Below are 20,584 nucleotides of genomic sequence, written 5' to 3' on the forward strand. Positions count from 1 at the left end.
AGTAGTTTTATCTACCTTAATTAGGCTTAGCGCTCGAAATTTATACATCTAAGGGTCGCTATGGGTTATAGAGGGTCAGGGTTAGGGTTAGGTAGAGGGTCTAAGATCATGGAATACCCAGAGGGTCACTACCAGGTCTAATAATAACTATAAATACCTACTAGAATAAGGATATTTAGTAATTAAGTATTATTAAAAGTTAACTTCTATCTAAAAGCCTTTAAAGAATCTCTTTTTAGTTACTTTTAACTATAAAATTAAAGTAATACTATATATTTTATATAGATAGGATATTAACCTTACTTTAGACTTACTAAATAACCTCTACTAAATCTTTAAATTAAATATATTTAATAATTTAAAAGAGAAGGTAGGTAGTAAAGATAAAGTCTAATATAACTTTAACTAAATACTCTTAAAAGAAGGTTAGGCTTTTTAAAGGAGTTAGCTTTATAGTAGTATATAAATATTAATAAAAGAGATATAAGAGATTATATTTTAAAATAATAATATATTATCTATTTTAGTAGTTAATTAACCTTTTAAGTAGGCTTTTAAGTATAGGTACCTCTTTTAATATATATATTTATTAATAATAACCTAGCTTAATAATATCTTAGATAAATAATTATATAGAGATATATTATATATATAACTTTTAGTTTATTAGTTTTTTTATATATAACTTAGTTAAAGTAATCTTAGATATTAGATATCTTTTTCCTATCTTAATAGATAGAGTTTTATATATTAGGCTTTAAGCTAAACTTTATAATTAATTACTACTTTATAAAGCTCTTATAGGATTTATCTATTTTATTACTAGATTTAAAGGAAAATAGGACCTAATATTACTAAAAAGAGAGACTAATATAAAAGAGTAAAAAAGGTATAATTAGAGATAATACTTTTAATATAGATATTAATAGAGTTTAGTTACTAATAAGATTAGAGATATTATCTAAATAAAATAAGTTAGTATTTAGACCTAGATCTAAATTAGTATAAAAGAAATATTAAGACTAAAATACCTATAAGTAAGATATATTATACTTAATTATAGATTATATAAAAGTAAAGAGAGAAAAATATATATATAAAACTAGCTAAGAATATTAAAGGTATAATAGTTATAACTTATAAGTATATTTTTAATATATCTCTAACTTTTAATAGTAATAATTAGCTATTACTAATTATTAATATAGATATTTAAAGATAATTAGGGATATATTATAGATATTTATATAGATATCTATAGATATCCTTAGTTATCCCTAAATATTAGTTTTAAAAGATAATAAAATTACTAAGTCTATAATATTAGAACTTCTAACTAAGATTTTTATATAATATTATAAGAAATTATAGTCTAAAAACTTAAAATAATTTAAAGATAGGCTTAGAATATTTATTTTATATTAAATTTATAAGATTTAATTAAGAAATAGTAATTTTAATTATATATATTTTATTTAACTAAAATACCCTATACTACTATATAGAGCTTATATATATTTCTATTATAATATATTATAAAATAATAAAAACTTACCTATATCTTCTAATATATTCTAGAAAATAAAATTAATACTATAAAGAATAACTAAATAATAAATATTATATATTATATAATTATTTCTTAATATTTTATTAAGTAATAGGGTAAATAAGGTTATTAGTATAGTTAGGACCAAATATATACATCTTTTATTTTAAAAAATAAATTAATAAGCTATATAAGAGGTATATAATTATACCTAAGTAGATAATTAAGTAAGAGTTATACTAGTGCGGATATCCGCAAAATATCCTTATATCCTTATTAAGGATATAGTATTAGTATGATATCTAATATCCTCAACTTATAGATATAGTATATGACCTAATATCTAATGGAGAGGATATGCTGTAGTCTAAAATAGACTAACTTAGATAAAATTATTAAGTAGAAGATAAAAGGAAATAGATTAAAAAAAATATACTAAGATAGCTATTAATTAGTTAGATTATAAATATTTATATAAGTCTAACCTAATTAGACCTAAGAAAACCTAATTAGATCTAATAAATATCTAAAAGAACCTAAGAGAACCTAAGAATTACTTAAGAGAACCTAAGAATTACCTAAGAGAACTTAAGAAAACCTAATAAATACCTAAAAGAATCTAAAAGAACCTAAGAATTACCTAAGAAAACCTAATTCTTACCCTAATTCTTTTTAGAAATCCTTAAAAATATTTTATATTAGTAGAGTAAGATTAAACTATATTAAAACCTAAAAACCTATAAACCTAAAAAAGCCTAACCTATAAATAAGTTAGCTTTAAATAAAATTATCTAAAGGTAGAGGTAGTTAGATTCTAAGAATTAGATTACTAAGTCCTAATTATTAATTTCTATTATAATATAGACTATTTACTTCTACTACTTCTAGTTATATAAATTAAATATATATTTCTCTATATTTCTAATAATATTTTCCCTATTTCTAGTAAATAGTACTATAAGAAATAAATTTATAGTTCTATAAAGTAAATAATTTAAAACTAAGCTTTCTTACTTCTATTTTATAGAGATTACTTAAAATTTCCTACTATAATAGGTAAGATTATTAAGAATATAGTAGGGAAACTAGAATAAGTATAAAAAACAGTATTTTATTTCGATAACTTAGTAGGGTTATAAACGCTAAGAGCTCTATTTTATATAAAATTAGGTTCTCCTAGGGCCCTAATAGGTACCTAGTATTAGGTCTTAGGTTAGGTTAGGTTATAGAAGTCGGACCTAAAACCCATATAGGTTGGGTCTTGGGTCTAAAGTTTGGACCTAAGTTGGGTTTTAGAGAAGACTAGGTACCTATTTCTATGACTAGAGTAAATGAGCTGACTGATTTACCCTAATAGCAGTCTTAGTAAGCTCCTCCGGTATAGTAGGTAGGTTATTATCCTCTAATATCCTTGATCTAGTTCTTATAGTAGGACCTGATTCCTTTAGCTGGGTTTATCTTACCGGCCTCTCTATACTGACACTGGCGTACAACCTCCGTATCTCGCTTGATACAGGTATCAGGATCTGGTTAGGGTTCGATTTTGTGGCAGTTTGCCGTGATACTACTATCTCTTGTTGGTTGTCTGTTAGGGGTGATGTGACGATTATCGGGTTTGATACCCGTTGTATCGATTTCCGCTGCGGCGCGTGAATTGAAGTATCAAGTCCCTGTTCCTGGGACTAGGAGGTAGTGGCACTGCTCTTCGCAGTCTCCCTTTGCCGGAAGTGGAGCGGAACACGATGGTAGAGAGGGCTGTTAGCCAATGCCGCTCGGGCATCAATATTGACGCCACCGTCGTTAATTTCATGAACGTACTGTGAGTCCAGCGAGATACTGGTCGTGCGATCTGGAGGAGATGCCGAAAGAGAACACCAAAAACTCATGCCTCATAAATGTTACCTCTCAAACTTATCAAATCACCTCATTAGCTAGGAGTTCATTCCACTGGAAAGGAAGCCAATTATCGATCTGCTACATAGGATATACCCCATGTATCTTCACCTCCCGAAATATCCCACATAAAATTCGCTCGATCTCTAATAGGCAGGGTGCAGCCATCTATCCCACCTTGACAGCAGCCGACTTCATATTAAAGTGGTGGCTCAATCGGAAGGCTGTGGGAGGAGGGAGGACAATTGCGATGATTGCACAACTAACCGAAGGTTCAAGGATGTCAAAGAAATCATGTTCCTACCGGGCGGTTCGCTACCTCCGGCAGACAAAGAAGGGAAATTCTAATCGAGCTCGGACCCAACAAAGTGACCTTGGATGTTCATAAAATTCGGATACTTCGGTGAAGTCAAATTACCCCCCATAAATTCATTGGCCAAGTCTAGCATGTGCCCACGAGCGTGGTGGTTTCCCACTCTTCCAAGTGATCGCGCCTCAAGTGCGTCTTGCCCATCGCCGTTGTTCAGTGGCGTACATCGGCTTTGTTGACGGGCATACCGTTGCTTTCTAAGACAATATTCCTGCGCAATATCGCTGAGATAGCTGTGGGTGTGTGCTTCCAGAAGTGACCCGATCAATAGTACCAGGGTAATTCAACAGTAAACAGAATGATTAACATGAATATCGATTTTTAGAATCTTGCGTGATCCCCACATAAGTAAGATAGTGATCGAACCTTCATACATAGTCAGGACAAAGAAATGAGGTCAACTATCCAGGCTCCATGGCCTCGATATGATGTTCCTCGCCCTCCGAAAATCCCCCTTTCGAAGTTTCTGCGGGGGGGGGAGGCCGTAGGGTCGTAAGGTAAAACTCACAAAGTAAACGATACTAGTATAGAATTCCATCTTACTGTTTACCGCTTTTTTTTTAACTCGTAATGGGAACAGCTTGAATGCCTGCAATATGCAGATTTGTACAGTCGGGTTATATCACTTAGCATTAGACAAATATACCGATTTGGATGTTTGGATTAGGTTCATTCGTTCAACCTGAGTACCTTGCTTATTATGGTCTCTGTCGTAGTAATTCTGTTTCTGTTGATCCGAGGTGGAGGACAAATTAGGCATGCAACCTTCATTCACGACCAGCCAAATGACGGGAACGTCTCATCGAAATCAAAGCCCATACTTTCAATGTTGACATATTCCGGCCAATATACGGGATCCTCGATTCCCTCAGTCAGACCTGTGTTGGAAGGAGCTTCTGTGAATAGATCCTCTATGTCTTGAATCATTTTTTCATGATCCTTCGATGCTGCATTGCCAACTCGAGCCATTTCCCCGAGTAAACTTCTGACTGGGCTGTATGGGGCATTGGTCCAGGCACTAGCGAATGCAGCGGCCTGCTTCTCCTTCAAAAAGCCAGAGATCACATGAACAGTGAGGCTGGAAAATATGTGCAGGGACTCCCAAAATCCGAATTTCGCTGTGAAGATACTAGGATACGGGAATAGTTCGAAATTGAGATGAAAGCGATTTCTGGATAGAAGAGGAAACATACCAATTTTATGACATTTTGACAGGGCAAATTGGATTGCGGTATTATTCTTTGCGGCTTGCAAGCACTGTGTATTTAGGCTTGCGAGATCATTGCGAGGTTCTAAGGCAACTTGTCCATGGATGATGTCATGCAGCTGTTTCAACAACAACGGGCGAAGAAGAAGTATAAAACACTAATTCATCAGTATCACCTCTCAAATCCGAAATCACTCTTCTTACCTGGTTATAGCGGAGCAGTAGGGATGCGATCGTTCGCATTGGTGGGAAAGCCAGAGTTCCGTCCGTAAATCCTCCATCCGAGGTGAATTCTAAAGTTGGCGAGAACTCCAGTCTCCAATTATTCAAAGCTTGTAGACAAGGCTCAATAAGTGCGTGTGCCTCGACGGCATTTCCGAAACGTAGCTCAGAAATCTTCTTGATAATTTGATATTTGATACTGCAAAGCTTGACCTGTGCGGTAAGATACTGCGGATCTGAGAATTCTTCGACATCTTCCGCAGATAATTGAGAATTATCAGGAAATTCGATGCTGTCCTCATCGAATGCAGCAGCTGGTGTCAACGATAACTCTGTGCAAGTCATTATATCCATGCAAATTGTCGTCCACCAGATGCGTTTGCGATGTTCCTGCTCCAGCAGACTCATTTGATTGTGCGGCGTTGAAAGGCCGAGAAGCATAGCCAATCGGAGAGCCATCCCAGCATAAGCGTACGCTGTTTTTCGTCGATTGAGAGAGTAGCAATAAAATGTCTATCCTGAATCAGATTGAATGTCATTTCAAGCCTACCTCAGCAACATACTCACAATGAGATTCAGGGCCTCAACTTGCTCTATTGTTGGCTCCTCGTAAGACGGTCGTAAAAGGAGCAATCCTTGTTTAAAGAACTCGATCCCCCGAGGGGGTAATTGTTCCAAATTCGTTGTGCCAGAATCGTCTGTGGAGAACCCTGTTCTATTATCAATCAAAAATGATGGGGCAACACTGTCGTTATATGAATCTCCCAGAGCCAACACAACAGAAAAACAGCAAAGCCATGTTCGTTCTATTGCCTGCGACTGTGATGGATCATATAAGGCATTGATTCGAGCACGAAATCGCTTCTTTTGATACCAGTGATAATCAAATCCCATGAAAGACTCAAACTGGCCTATGAGGTAGAGAGCGTATGAGTGCGGTGGAAGTTTGACGAGCACCTTGGGTTCTTTGAGAGTTAGACGGAAGCCGGAACAGACGGGCTTGGCTTGACGTACGGCTATTGCCATATTCCAGAGGAATGTAGGTGTAATCGGATGTCGTGGACTGAAAGTTGGTGTCATGAGACTCTGTTACGCGAGAGGCCGATGTCATGGGAAAAGGGGAGACCCCGGATTTCTCTTGCGTAGGGGTGGAGTACACGTCTTTGAGCTTGCGTACGAAATGCTCAGTTGTTGAGCTTTCAATAAGTCGCTCTGGAAGTAGTCCCTGCACCTGGAAGCCATTGCTCGATGGGGTCGTGGATTGGTTGCTGGCGTCAGTCATGGCTCTTTGGCTGTCGCGACTGGGCTGCCGTAACTGCGCGATTTCGCACTCTAGTCTTCGCACGTAGCTCTCAGAAATAGTCACAACGCGTTCCTGAGATGGAAATACGCAAGCTTTCCGGCTTGAAACGCACTTTGCACACGGTTGTCCTGTTCCTCAATATATCAGAGCGATGACCACAAATGGCGAAAACCATGCTTACCACCACTACATTTCACTTTCTGGCTGCGGCAATAATAGCACGCGCTAGGGGATCTTCCTTTGAAGCGAGGCATATCCCAGATTGAACAAACAGGGCTTCTGGAAAGAAAAATTCACTTCTGACTCACGCGGTGGGTGAAGTCAGTTGAGTGTGTCGACCTCTCAATTTTTATCTCTAGCCGAAGCGGGTAAGAGCATTCAAGAATGGTCGCGAAGTTCTAAGGTTAATGCTAATAAACACACTAGCAATAAAAGTGAGGTGAGAGTTATTCGACTTCATCTATGCATCCATGGACGGATTGCCCCCAGGGCCCCGGGGCCCCGGGGCCTTGTGGTGGCTTACTAATTTTCTGCGCCCGGGCGCAACCTTGGAACCTTGGAAGAAGCAAAGGATCAATCAAATCCCGATTCCGAGAGTGGGGAATGTAGGTTGTCCGCCCTATCAAACGAACGAACGCAGCCGTAGCGGCCGATGATAAGCAGCCAGTCCGAACCTTATCGAACATGTGGGGAAACTCCGACCTAAATGAATTTGGTATGGGTCTAGGGCAAGCCGGGAGCGGAACCCTACCGGTAGATACAAAATGTTGGAGATCAGAGGGAAAGATTACAGCCTTGATTTAGTAGAAATAGTATGTACACTTAAACATTGTCGTGATGGGTCGAGCATTCAATCACTGATGTGATCTCGTCTTCTGTGAGCAACTCTTTTTCAATTACAACATCCAGAAAAGGTCTTTTTGCTGCTAGGGCTGCACGGACGATGGTGGAAACCTGCGCATAGCCAAGTGTTGGTACGAGTGCAGTAGCCAACGCGCTGGATGCAAGCAAATGCTTTCGACAGACATCTTCATTTGCAACCATGTTGTCGATGCATCGGCGGGTGAAAATTTCGGTAGCGCCGGTGAGTAAATGAATACTGTCAAGGAGGCGATCACACACAAGCAGCTCAAAGTGGTTGATTTCCAGCAGGCCGTGCTGGCATCCCATTGCAATTGCGGTATCGTTACCGGTGATAGCAAAGGCGACTTGACAGACCGCTATGGGGATGACTGGGTTAACCTTTCCAGGCATGATTGAGGATCCGGCCTGGACTGAAGGAAGAGTGACCTCGTTTATTCCACCACTGGGACCAGAAGATAGTATGATAAGGTCATTAGCAATCTTCCACAGAGTGTTTGCAGTATTGCGCAACTCCCCAGAAAGACGGGCGCAATTGTCCATGTTCTGCATACCGTCAAACGCGTTCCCAGCGGGCTGGACTTGTGTGTTGAATAATTTGGACAGATGTCGGAAAACAGCCGCTTTATACCCCGGATTGGACCCAAAGCCGGTCCCAATGGCTGTTCCTCCCAAGGGAACTGTCAAGAATTGCTCGCGAATTATGTCGAGCTGGTCTACGTGTCGCCGTATGACTGCCTCGTAGCCTCCAATTGCTTGTCCAAGGGTCATGGGCTGCGCATCTTGAAGGCATGTTCTTCCAAGACGGAGGAGTGACTTGTATTCCTCGCCCTTTCTCGCAAACGCATCCGCTAGCTGGCGAAGGGTACGCAGCGCCTTTTCCATTGAGCGATAGACAGCCAACTTCATGGCAGTCGGAACCACATCATTAGTTGACTGTCCCAAGTTGACGTGATCGTTGGGATGGATAAAACTGTAATTGGAGAGCGCTAGGTGTGAGGATTTTGCTGCGATATTCGCAATCACTTCATTCACATTCATGTTGGTAGAGGTCCCACCCGAACCCTCCAGCATGTCAACGACGAGATGTGCGTCATGTTTGCCGACTTTGATTTCTTCACACGCCGCAAAGATAGCATCAGCCTGCTTTTCTGTCAAGCTACCTATTTCGGAGTTTGCACGGGCTGCAGCTTGCTTTATTATTGCGAATGAATAAATGAAGTCTGGCCATGTTGTGATAGATCGACCGGAGAGGGGGAAATTTTCAAGCGACCGAGCGGTGTTTATGCCATAAAGCACCTCAGCTGGCAGCTCTAATTGGCCAAGACTGTCTTTCTCGACTCTGGTTCTCGCCATCGACATGGTCTGCTTGTCACTTTCGATGTGCATCGTCAGACCTCTAGTAGAATCCCCCACCGTGACTAGCTTCGATATGTCTCAATAGATATCCGATGAGGTTTGGGGTCATCCGTCTGCTAACCTTGCTGTGTTGTCAGGTCACGGTGCACTAGGCAATAATTTTGGGAGCTGAGGGTCAGATAAATGTATTCATGCAGATCTCTCGGGGTCTCGAGCTCTTACTAAAACAAACGACTCTTGAATCGATACCGGATAGTCCAAGTCACTCAAAATCATCAGTCGTTCCAAAATATCACCGCGATGCAGGAAAATTGTAATCGAAATTGTGTTAAACAGGTGGGGAAGGCAAAATATATATACACGAAAAATCCGGTGGCCACAGAATGAGAAATTATATTCGACTTTCAATGTGGGGGGTTTGAAATCATCAAAATACTATGGCCGCACAACCTATAGATGAATGAAGCCGACCGTTCCCCATGCCGCACTTGATAAGATTGCACGGTCAGCCTCGGCCGCTACGGACTATGTGCGGAGTATTATTGGCTGCTTCATACATACAGCCCCATAACCGCCTTCTCCGACGACTTACTGGAACTTGAGCCAATCAATTCTCTAGGTCTTACCGTAGTAGCCGAATGTACATGGCCCATGTGGACCCTCCCAAATTGAATCTGGTCATCGGTGTACAGTGGTATCATCTCTTGATGTTATACGTCCATCTGCGGTTGCAAGGTAAGATTAGGATGTTGAGAGATAACGTAGATTCGTAGGCTTTCCCTATCAGAATACAACGATTTCAACTGATTTTATGATTATATCCCTGCGAGAAACTATCAGGCTGAAAGAAGTCAAAATTTTTTCCCCCAGACTACAAGTAGTCACCATCAAGTGAGATCTGTAGCCTCATAATCGGGTCTAGAATATACCTTGGTGATCGATGTTGGGGTTTTGATTTATGGTTGGAATTTGGAAGGACTACGATATATGTATGGTAGGCACAATAGTACATGGTCATTTGGGCAAAATACCCTGCAATTTATTTTTCACAATCAGTTTCAGCCGTTTTCCAGATATGAGGTTGATTCGGAAGTAGAAGCTCCGCTACTCCCAGCTCATCGACATTTAGACGGGCCCCCGATTGTAGCAAGAGCGATACGTGCTGCTCTAGGCCTGCTCTGGCTGCAAGAAAGAGTGGAGTGTTGCCTGTTCGATTATGCGTATTTGGAAGGGCCCCATTATGCAACAGGAGACGGAGGATCGGAATTGATGGTGAGATAGCGGCCACATGCTTTATCCATGTCAGCTTTTCTAATAATTCTAGTTACCAGGACATGGGCGAACTAACCAAAGGCGTGTTACCCATGTAATCTGAGTCGTTTAAGGAACTACAATTCTGGGAATTGAGAATTCCTTGAACGCGTTCAGCATCATTGAGGGAGATTGCTTGGCATAAATCACTCAAGACCAGAGAACTTTCGGATTTGGTGACATTCGGATGTTCGAAAATTGGTCCCGAAATTTCTATCAATTCACCTCGAAGGGACTTAACCATGCCTTCAGCCACAGATCGAGTCGTGGAGTTTGGTAATGCGAAAAGATATGCAAGTTTTGTCATTGCAGCCTCTGTAGTCATGTCAAGTCCGGCCACTATGCCAGCATTGCTAAGACTAGCAACTGAATCATAGACAGGGTTCACGCTTCCATTCAGACCTATAGCATGTAAGCCAATCATCATCGTCATAGGGACCGTTGGGGCATACACTGTGAGACGCTGATAATGACGATACCCTCATCGACCGCACACGCCAGTGCCTTGATCAAGGCTCGATCAGGGCTAAGAGGTGCGCTTCCTGGACCAAAAGTCTCTAGTACCAGACCGCGAAGCCCCTCCATTTTTAAGACCGCATTCACCATCTCAGGTCTGATACCAGGGAAAAGACGGAGGCAAGCCACGTGCCTAGTATCTAGCACTTTTTGTAGAGAAAAGCTCTCGGTCTCCTTCGGCTTACGAACCAGGTCCCATGCAACGTTCGTTCCTGAAGACAATGTGACAGCTAGCGGCGGATAGTTCGGGGAGTCGAACGCCGCAAACTCACTGGCGGACGTCTTCGTTGATCTGTTACCACGTAAAAGTCGGTTGTTGAAGTATAGACAGACTTCTGGAATCTTAAAATGACCAGCAATCACCAATGATCCAAGGAGGTTGTGGAGAGCATCACTTTGCAATTCTCTCATCGGAACTTGTGCCCCAGTCAGGATAACTGGTTTGCCGAGGTTCCGTAACATGAAACTTAGTGCGGAGGAGGTATATGCCAAGGTGTCGGTCCCGTGCAGAACGACGAAGCCATCAAAGAGACCATAATTACAAAATATAATCTCAGCAATATCCGTCCACTCTTTCGCACCAACGGAGCAGCTATCAATTAAGTCATCAAATTCGCATACTGTGTACCTGATCTGTCGCTGGTAGGCCGATGGAGGGGTCCGTAGGCTGGTACGTGTCTGAATGTCTCCTTTCCTATTCATGACCACATTAAGCACCGATGATGGAGACCCATCATTGAACAGCGAAATTCCTGCTAGGCAGGATTCTTGAAAATCTGTGGCCGGTACATAGCCTGATGGGGAGTGTTGCATGCCGATTGTACCACCGGTCATAACGATCAACACTCGACTTTCTGGTGTCACCATTTGGTTTTGGACATCATTTTCGGATTGCGGGAGTTGAGACATCTTAACACAGTAAAGTATGCAGGGCGATCGGGGAGGAAATGGGGTGGATAGAAAAGAAGGGATGGGTCTTGAGGCAGTATCCAGTGATTTGAGCGAAAATTTCTCAGGGATATCAAATTTCTAGAAGCTAGAAGTTTTCATAACTGGGAAAGTTGACCTGCGATATATTGAAGATTTGCATCTCTCTAGCAGAGCAGGTTGTATACCTATGAAGTTTAGTTTAGGGTTCAATACTTCCATGCCAAATATTGTAGTGGAAACGGCCATACTTCGGCAAGGCCAGCCAATCACGATCTATCAACATATATCTATAGCCAGCGAGGTTGAAGGGAACTTAGAAACACTCGGCCCCACATCGGCCGCTACGGCGCCGAAACTTTTAAGCTGTGGGAATAAACTGCGAAATTACTGGTGGCACACTACTTTACATGGGCCCAGTTCCTCATGGGCCAATAGAAATGCGAGTATGCACCGTAGCGGCCGAAAGTAAACCATAGTACATGCTGTATAGAAGATAAGCGAAATTATAGTGACACTAGATCACGATATCTTTTGAACAGATAGTAGATACGGAGTATACGCAGCATCAAACAAGCCGCAATCCTCGGAAATGCGGGGACCGGGGTCGGAGAAAGATAGGCGAAGAGGTCAGTATGTACTGCTTTTGCACAGAAGGTAGATAAGGGCTTTTTATAGGCAGGCCACAATATAAATTCTCGCAGGCCTCGAGTCCTCATCGAAATATCAAACCCATTTTCACAACCTTTCTCTACATTTCCCAACATGTCTGAAAAGAAGCATGACGAACCTATGGAGTCTGTTCTATCCCAAACAGACCAAGTCGCTGGGAGTTGTGAATACTACCACGATGCAGTCTTTGGAGAGATGGCAGAAGGCGGGCCGAACTATCGCAATGTAAGCCCACTCGAATACGTATCTCTTACAGTGAATTGACGATTTTCGAGGTCGAATGGCTAGGAACAGCCATACTCATGATGAAGACGCAGATTGGTCTCGGGGTCCTATCTATACCCTCGGCTTTCGATACCCTCGGTATAGTTCCCAGCGTACTATGCCTTGCTGCAATCGGTGTGATCACAACATGGTCCAACCATATTGTTGGTGTCTTTAAGCTTCGGCACCGCGAGGTGTATGGAGTGGATGATGTAGGACACCTAATATTCGGACTACCGGGAAGGGCTGTTCTTGGGAGCGCGTTCGTTCTGTGTGAGTACTGTTTCGACAGGAAACGATGATAGTGCTAAATCGGTATAGGGTATGTCTTCTCGGCCGGTTCGGGCATGCTAGGCATCTCAATCGCCTTAAATTCCGTCTCCTCTCATGGGACATGCACTGCCGCATTTGTGGCCGTTGCTGCTATCGCCGCTTGTGCTCTCGGAAGTATTCAGACACTTGGACGGATCTCTTGGGTCGCGTGGGTTGGTTTGATTTGTATTATGACCGCTGGTAAGTTTTCCTCTCTTGGGTCTATGTAAAATCAAACTAACTAGACATAAGTCTTGATTGTCGTTGTCGGCGTTGGCGTCCAAGATCATCCAGCAGATGTACCAGTAGATAAAGTTTGGGTTTCTGACTATAAGGTTGTCGGCAATCCTTCATTCGCTAGTGCAATGGCTGCAATATGTACAATTGTATTTGCCTATGCAGGAACCCCAGCATTCTTCTCCATCGTCTCGGAGATGCGCGAGCCTCGTCACTACACCCGAGCTCTAGTTATCTGTCAATCGATCGTCTCTGCATTCTATTTTTCGATTGGCATTGTTGTCTACTACTACTGCGGGTCTTACGTCTCTTCGCCGGCTCTTGGTTCGGCTGGTCCACTCCTGAAGAAAGTTAGCTATGGGTTCGCGCTACTAGGCTTACTGGCGAGTACTACGCTTTTCATTCATGTGGGACTTTTCCAAACTTTTTGGATGCGAAATATATTACTAAGCGACATCTAGCTACCGGTAAAGTATATTTTTATTCGTATCTTCCAAGGCTCTAGACATCTGACCGCGAATACCATTATCCACTGGGTATCGTGGTTCGGGCTCACCTTCGGCATTACCGTGGTCGCTTATATCATTGCCAGTGCTATTCCCGTGTTCAACGACCTTGTCTCACTCATCGGCGCCTTAATGGGGATACTGATGACCTTTCAGCCAATGGGCTGCATGTGGCTGTATGACAACTGGTGCGACGGCAAGATCGACAAGCCTGTCCAGTGGAAGTTGATGGTCGCTTGGAGTATTTTCGTCATCCTAGCTGGGACTTTCTTGGTGATCGGGGGTACATATGGGTCGATTTCCAACATCATCACTAGTTATTCGGGGGTCTTTTCATGCGCCGACAACTCAGTCTAGTAGAAGTTTTGAGACTCCTGACATTTATTTCCGGCCCAGTTCAAGTAGAGTAACGACCTTCATTCTGACTAATTCCCCCCCTTTTTTTTCTCTTTCAACATTGTCAAGCCAATGGTGGGAATTCTCGGTTGTTCCATCAAACTAATATTTGCAGTAATTGGTCTTTCTTACCTGGGTATGAAGCTTGAATAATATATAAGAAGTAGATTTGAATACGGAAAGTAATGTAGTAGCCGAGCCTTTGAGAGGTCTTCGTTTGACGGTGCTTTCTCTCTCCCTGGGCTTTTTGGATTTCCAACGTTAGGAGATCTCGTTGTTGCAAATTCACATGCTGATCCCCTGAATGCGCAACCCTCATCAACGCATATGTATTATTTCAGTGTACCTGAACCTTCTTTATAGATACTGAGACAAGATCAAGGCACATCTACCAGCCCCATGCTCTAGCTATGATCGTTTAGGGTAGGCTCAAGATAAAAAAAACCTGGAAGATATCAGATGTTGGAACTGTGGGAGCTTCGGGCGGAGTCAGAGAGTTCGAGTTCTCTAAGTTTCGGATATTGTTCAGTGGAAAGAAATAACTACATTAGTGAACGGATATAAGAATAACTGTTTGCCTCAAACGGCCATGATCACAAGGGTTTGATGACAATCCAGCTAATAGAGGAATGTACTTATGCGAGCAATATCAAGCCATATGTGTACTGTAACATGACAACCGGCTTACCTTCGCAACGATTGGCCTTATTGTAATGCACCTAGGCACTTGTTATACAAAAGGACGGGATTATTTGGCTGGGAGTTGTGTTACCGGTCGAGCTTTTATTTTTGTGTCGCAAAAGCTTTGGATCATGTGAGCCCATCAAAACGTGGAAGGAACGAATTTGGAGGAAAGAGCGAAGGACACTCTTTTTACCCCCAGTGCCCATGTGAATTGCACCATCGCATAATCTGTGGACATACCAACATTGAAACTTGGGTATATATCGAGGTACTTTGTTTGCTATCTCCCGGTTTCTTTCCTTCTTTATTCCCTTCATTTTTTCTTCCATCTAAAGCAACACAAACAGGACAGAATTCAACAATCTTCCAGATTCATACTATATTCCAATCATGCTTAATCCACCTGCAGAGCACATCGACGAGAAGACTGCTGTCACGGTTCTCAGAAAGGATGAGGCTCAAGCTAGTGACAACAAGCGGTTTGGTGAAACTGAGCGGGACTCTGCAGATATTGTCATTGTCACTGGAGCCGATGTGGCCGCTCATCTTTTGCCGATGCGAGATGACTTCGACCCTACTTTGACCTTTCGCGCTGCTATCCTGGGCTCCGGTCTTGCGGCCTTCCTCGCTGTCATGACCCAGATTTACACTGTAAGTGAATATTCACATCGCATCTCTATTCATCGCCACAACATTGCTAATAAACATATTCTTAGTTCAAACCAACCCAGGTCGACATCTCAAAGGTTTTCCTTGTTCTTGCTTCCTACTTTGTTGGTAACGCCTGGGCCAAACTTCTCCCCCGCGGTGACAAGTTCGAGGTGAGATGGAGACGGCGAGATGGACAGGGCAAGCTCCCTTGGTGGATTACTGTCATCAAGTTTATTAATCCTGGACCTTTTGGTCTCAAAGAGCATTCGATCTCTGTGATCACTGCCACGGCAGCCGGGTATGTTACGAATGCGACCAGTGTATTTGCGGCACAAAAGCTGTTCTACGATCTTCCCTTGAGTGCCACCACTGTCATCCTGGGAATTATCTCTATCGGTCTATTTGGCTGTGGTCTATGTGGATTTATGCGGTCCTTTGCTGTCTGGGATGTTGAGGCCGTCTACTGGGGTGAGCTGCCTGTGGTGAAAACTCTCCAAGGGCTTCACTGGGATCAAGTTGAGAACTCGAAGCCGCTGAAATACTTTTGGTATGCGTTTACGGGTATGTCTCTTTATGAGATATTTCCTGCATACATTTTTCCGTGGCTCAACTCTGTCTCTATTCCGGTATGTACTATCCTCCAAAAACATATTTTGCACCGCATCTGACGAAATTCTTAGTGTCTGGCTTCACAGAAGGCAACCGGCAATAAGGGTGCCATACTCACCAACCTTTTTGGTGGTGCCACTGCCAACGAAGGTCTCGGTCTCTTCTCTTTGTCCTTTGACTGGCAATATGTAAGTTTAAATTTGGCGCTCTGGTGATATTACGTACTAACAGACGAGGTTTCCCAACGCAGATCACATCCTCTTCAACTGCCATTCCTCTCAAGTTGATACTTCATACCTTCGTCGGAACCGGAATCTGCGCCATAGTGATGATTGGCATCTACTTCGGAAATGGCTGGGGTGCGAGATCAATGCCCTTCATGGCGACCAACCTTCTTACGGCCAATGGCACAAGATATCCCGTGAAAGAGGTGTTTCCTGGTGGCTTGCTTGACAAATCAGTGATTGAAAAGCACGGACTATCTCAGTTGACTGGGTCCTTTGCATTTGGTCTATTTATGGCCAACGCGGCAGTGAGTGTGATGATTTATCCTGAATTCAGACACTAAATGGTTTCTAGATTGGCGCCCTGATTCTGCATTGCATCCTTTTCTGGGGCGAGGGTATCTGGAGCGTTTATCAACGCGCGAGGGAAGGCAAGCATGATGATCCGCATCACACCCACATGGCGAAGCACTATAAGGACACCCCGTGGTGGTGCTTTGCTGGCATTCTCATTGTCAGCTTTGTCCTTGGTCTTGTCGTGGTGATTAAAGAGAATATCACTCTTCCGGTCTGGGCGTACATTGTCTCGCTAGCACTAGGAATGTTCATTTCGCCTTTTGTGAGTATCCTCGCATACACAGCTTCAGAAAGATTCTAACCAATATCATGTTCCAGAGTGTCGTCCTCTTCGCTCGCTTCGGCAACGGCATTGCCACTAACAATCTGTCGAAAATGCTGGCTGGACTCATGCTTCCTGGGCGCCCAGTTGGTAACATGTACTTCGCTGCTTGGTCGCATAATGTTGTCCTTTCTGCTGGCTCCGTGTCCACCGATCTCAAGCTGGGCGAATACCTCAAAATACCGCCCAGGATCATGCTTTGGACCCAAATTTATGGCATCATACTTGGTGGATTCATCAACTATGCCATTTTATCTTCCATCATATCAGCGAACCGGGATCTTCTTGCCGAGGGCAACGGAAACTCCTCCTGGAGTGGTGCGACCATGCAAGGTTTCAACACAAAGGCGGCCTCCTGGGCCTTGTCTCCCTACTTGTATAAGTTCGGTGCCAAGTACGAGTTGATTCCTATTGCCCTAGCTGTCGGTGCCGCTGCGGTGACTTTACATCGGGTTTTCTACCAGGTCAGCAAGCCTAATTCAGTTCAAGATTGTTCAACTAGTTCGTGCTGACCCCACCTTTCGTTCTAGTTTGTTCCCAAAATCGGACGGTTCGATATTTCTGAAATTAACCTGCCACAATTTATTCAATATGCCGGTAATATTCCAAATCAGCCACAGACCTGCACAATTCTCAGTGGGCTACTTTGTGGCTTGTTTACCCAGGCCTACCTCCGGAATTACCACCCACGCATCTTCAAAGACTACTCATACATTATTGCTGGGGCCTTCGACGCTGGTAGTCTCTTGATTGTCTTCATTCTCTCTTTTGCTGTGAACGGAGCGGGTGGACCGTCTCATCCATTTCCATCATGGTGGGGAAACAATCAGAAGGGAAATTTCGATTGGTGTCCCGTCTCGAAGTAGAGACAACGGGTTGAAAACAAGCCCCAAACAAAGACATATGGAAGGTGACCAACACACCAAATTCGCGGGGCACAGATATTTCTTTTCGATACCTTCAAGCATTAGTTAGCTTCCCAAAACGCTGTCCGTGGTGGCAAGCCTTTGGTGAATAGATCCCCAATGAATCCTGGGCTTTAACATGATGTATTCACAATGGTCATAATTTGACCATGAATTAACTCTCAAACCGCTACAGCCGTTTCTTATCCACCTGTACTTCGTACTTTTTCTATATACTCAGGACGTAGGCTTCATTATGTTACGAGTCTGATTTCATACGCATTGTAAGACAGCCTTTCTTAACAATTCCAGCACGGTCCTTACAAGATCAAGATTAGTATGCTTGATTATCAGCCAGGAAACTTATTTAAAGCAACCATTGAAGAGACATGAGAGACTTATAATGGGAGGTACGCGTAGTCGAACGATACATGCTTTCGCAGGTGAGTAAGAAGCCAGGTTGGGCCTTCAGGCATCACGCAATGCTTGTACCAGAAGGTGAATCTCAAAACTAGATAAGCATCAAGCAGCAATATTTAAGCGATGTGGAGTAACCAATAACGATAGACTTGTTGAATGGCAAGACCTTAGTCTAAATGGCGTGTCTAACTAACGATGCAAGTTGCTTGGACCCCGCGTCTAGAGCTACCCAAACATGTCTCAGTATTATCCCACAAATGATACCTACAGCATATTCATTAATAAGAGGACATGGAGGTAATTCTAACGCTAAATTTACACCTAGCGTTAGGTTCGCTTATTTTGCAATTGTCTCATTCATGCATACGGGCACAACATAACAACTCTTCCTAGGGCATAATTGCGTGACGACCATTACAACGACGCGTAATTCCTCCATAAATATAAATATCAAGGTAGAGGGTTCCATGATGCTACTCGCAATCACTTTCGACAAGGTTCCGCCTTTGTCTCTTACTGCAATCCTTAAAGATGTCTACAGAGGAAGGAAAGACAGCACAGGTTTCTGCTAGTAGTGCAGATGGCTCGGACGAAGAGTGGCAGAAGAGTGGGCAATATAAAACAGAAGGTACATTTGAGGCTAGGGAGGGTCATCACTTCTACCGGCCCATTGACAGTTATGAGGGCCTTCATCGTTGGGATCCGAATTTCCAATGGACGGAACAGGAAGAGAAGAAAATTGTCAGGAAGGTGAGTTACCTGTCCTCTGTCACAACTCGATAGACAATTGACTAAATTTGGTAGATTGATGCTCGTGTCTGCACTTTTGCCTGCGTGACCTTCTTTGCATTGCAGCTGGACCGAGGAAACATCGGCCAGGCACTAGCAAGTACCCTTCTGAAAGATCTCAAGATGACGAGCAATGATTACAACTTGGGTCAGACAATCTTTCTGGTCTGCTTCTTGCTAGCTGAGATGCCTTCGCAGTTACTCTCCAAGAGAGTCGGCCCAGACCGTTGGATTCCTATTCAAATTGTTGCTTGGAGTTTAATCGCGGCTTGTCAGGCCTTTTTGACAGGGCGTGGCTCATATTTGGCCTGTCGTGCTCTGCTGGGATTCTTAGAAGGCGGCTTGTGAGTATTCTTATTCCAAAAAGATCTTTAGATGGGACTGATCGCGGTTTACAGTATTCCTGATACCATTCTTTTCTTGTCTTTCTTCTACAAATCTAACGAGCTGCCGAGAAGACTGACCTGTTTCTGGATTTCTTACACGATTGCTGGAATTATTGGTTCATTCCTAGCCTTTGGCTTCCTACACATCACTAATGCCAGCGGCAGTGGTGCGTGGAGATATCTATTTGCGTACGAAGGTCTCATAACCGGTGTCATTGGAATCATCGCGTATTTCTGGATGCCAGCATCCCCGGTGCAAACCAAGGGAGGATTACGCGGAAAGGACGGATGGTTCACGGAGCATGAAGAGAAGATCATCGTGAACCGCGTTATTCGGGACGATCCTAGCAAGGGCAGTATGCACAACCGACAAGCCGTCACCCCACGACGGTTTTGGGAGTCACTCAAGGATTACCATATGTGGCCGATTTATGCTCTTGGTTTAGTTTGGATGATACCCACCACTCCGGCGGCAGGTTATCTCACCCTGCAACTACGATCCCAGGGGTTCACAACATTCCAGACCAATTTGTTGGTGATTCCATCAGCTGTCATTGCGATTATTACCATGATAGCTATTACCTGGGTTGCAGAGCGTACAAACCAGCGCCTGCTATGGGGCGTGGGGGTGGAAGTATGGAATCTAGTCCTGCTTATTGCACTAGAGTTACTTCCCGAGAGAAGCATGCCCTGGCCCCGTTGGGCGATACTTACGCTCCTTGTTGGTGGGCCGAGTATTCATCCTGTTGTGGTCGCGTTGACTTCACGAAATGCCGGATCTGTGCGGACTCGCACTGTTGCTTCTGCATTGTATAACATGTCTGTACAACTCAGCGGCATTGCTGGTGCTAATGTGAGTTCTTGTCCTCGCATTTTCTGCTGCCAATGACCTAGAAATAAACCCACTCTTTACTAACAATTATGAACAGGTGTACCAAGCAAAAGATGCGCCATACTACAGGAAGGGAAACAAAGTTCTTATTGCACTGGCTGTCGTCAGTGGGTTCCTTTTTATTGCCGCCAAGTTCTACTACGATTGGTGGAATAAGTATGTAATCAAACTCGCAAATATGAATATGGATCATACTTGCTAACTTGTATACAGAAAAAACTCTGCAAAGTGGAATGCTATGACAAGCGAGCAAAGAGAGTATTACTTGCGTGAAAACCCCGTATTGACAAACAAGAGGTACGTTAGCATCATAGGGTGTAGATACTACCAGTGCCTATATTTTACATACTGATCATCTTGTGCAGACTTGACTTCCGGTTTGCTCGTTAGAGCTGTAAATATGCCGGAGAATTTGGATAAACCCAATATCATTAGACATG

The 20,584-nt window shown here is 43.0% G+C and overlaps 6 protein-coding genes across 6 annotated transcripts; 3 read left to right on the forward strand and 3 right to left on the reverse strand.

Annotated features, from left to right (window-relative positions):
• Positions 1–4,583: 4,583 nt before the first annotated feature.
• PEX2_100000 (fungal specific transcription factor domain-containing protein) lies at positions 4,584–6,523 on the reverse strand (the record flags this gene model as incomplete). Its single annotated transcript, XM_016747270.1, has 5 exons — positions 4,584–4,930; positions 5,006–5,177; positions 5,224–5,754; positions 5,809–6,206; positions 6,256–6,523. The coding sequence occupies 5 exons, from the start codon at positions 6,521–6,523 to the stop codon at positions 4,584–4,586; spliced, it is 1,716 nt and encodes a 571-aa protein (XP_016601745.1).
• An 843-nt stretch (positions 6,524–7,366) lies between these two features.
• Positions 7,367–8,794, reverse strand: PEX2_100010 (aspartate ammonia-lyase; the record flags this gene model as incomplete). The annotated part of the gene is made up of 1 exon (XM_016747271.1): positions 7,367–8,794. One exon carries the CDS (start codon positions 8,792–8,794, stop codon positions 7,367–7,369), a length of 1,428 nt encoding a protein of 475 aa, XP_016601746.1.
• A 1,294-nt stretch (positions 8,795–10,088) lies between these two features.
• On the reverse strand, positions 10,089–11,500 carry PEX2_100020 (Asparaginase/glutaminase; the record flags this gene model as incomplete). Its single annotated transcript, XM_016747272.1, has 2 exons — positions 10,089–10,477; positions 10,528–11,500. The coding sequence occupies 2 exons, from the start codon at positions 11,498–11,500 to the stop codon at positions 10,089–10,091; spliced, it is 1,362 nt and encodes a 453-aa protein (XP_016601747.1).
• A 783-nt stretch (positions 11,501–12,283) lies between these two features.
• Positions 12,284–13,866, forward strand: PEX2_100030 (Amino acid transporter, transmembrane; the record flags this gene model as incomplete). Its single annotated transcript, XM_016747273.1, has 5 exons — positions 12,284–12,415; positions 12,466–12,727; positions 12,776–12,967; positions 13,019–13,410; positions 13,465–13,866. The coding sequence occupies 5 exons, from the start codon at positions 12,284–12,286 to the stop codon at positions 13,864–13,866; spliced, it is 1,380 nt and encodes a 459-aa protein (XP_016601748.1).
• Positions 13,867–14,979: 1,113 nt separating this feature from the next.
• On the forward strand, positions 14,980–17,618 carry PEX2_100040 (OPT family oligopeptide transporter; the record flags this gene model as incomplete). Its single annotated transcript, XM_016747274.1, has 7 exons — positions 14,980–15,240; positions 15,306–15,866; positions 15,921–16,037; positions 16,100–16,381; positions 16,429–16,692; positions 16,749–17,216; positions 17,283–17,618. The coding sequence occupies 7 exons, from the start codon at positions 14,980–14,982 to the stop codon at positions 17,616–17,618; spliced, it is 2,289 nt and encodes a 762-aa protein (XP_016601749.1).
• A 990-nt stretch (positions 17,619–18,608) lies between these two features.
• Positions 18,609–20,534, forward strand: PEX2_100050 (Major facilitator superfamily domain, general substrate transporter; the record flags this gene model as incomplete). Its single annotated transcript, XM_016747275.1, has 6 exons — positions 18,609–18,827; positions 18,882–19,210; positions 19,265–20,105; positions 20,182–20,300; positions 20,358–20,441; positions 20,510–20,534. The coding sequence occupies 6 exons, from the start codon at positions 18,609–18,611 to the stop codon at positions 20,532–20,534; spliced, it is 1,617 nt and encodes a 538-aa protein (XP_016601750.1).
• Positions 20,535–20,584: the final 50 nt, after the last annotated feature.

The sequence above is a fragment of the Penicillium expansum genome (genome assembly GCF_000769745.1).
Source record: "Penicillium expansum strain MD-8 chromosome Unknown contig355, whole genome shotgun sequence".
In the NCBI taxonomy this organism is placed as follows: domain Eukaryota; kingdom Fungi; phylum Ascomycota; class Eurotiomycetes; order Eurotiales; family Aspergillaceae; genus Penicillium; species Penicillium expansum.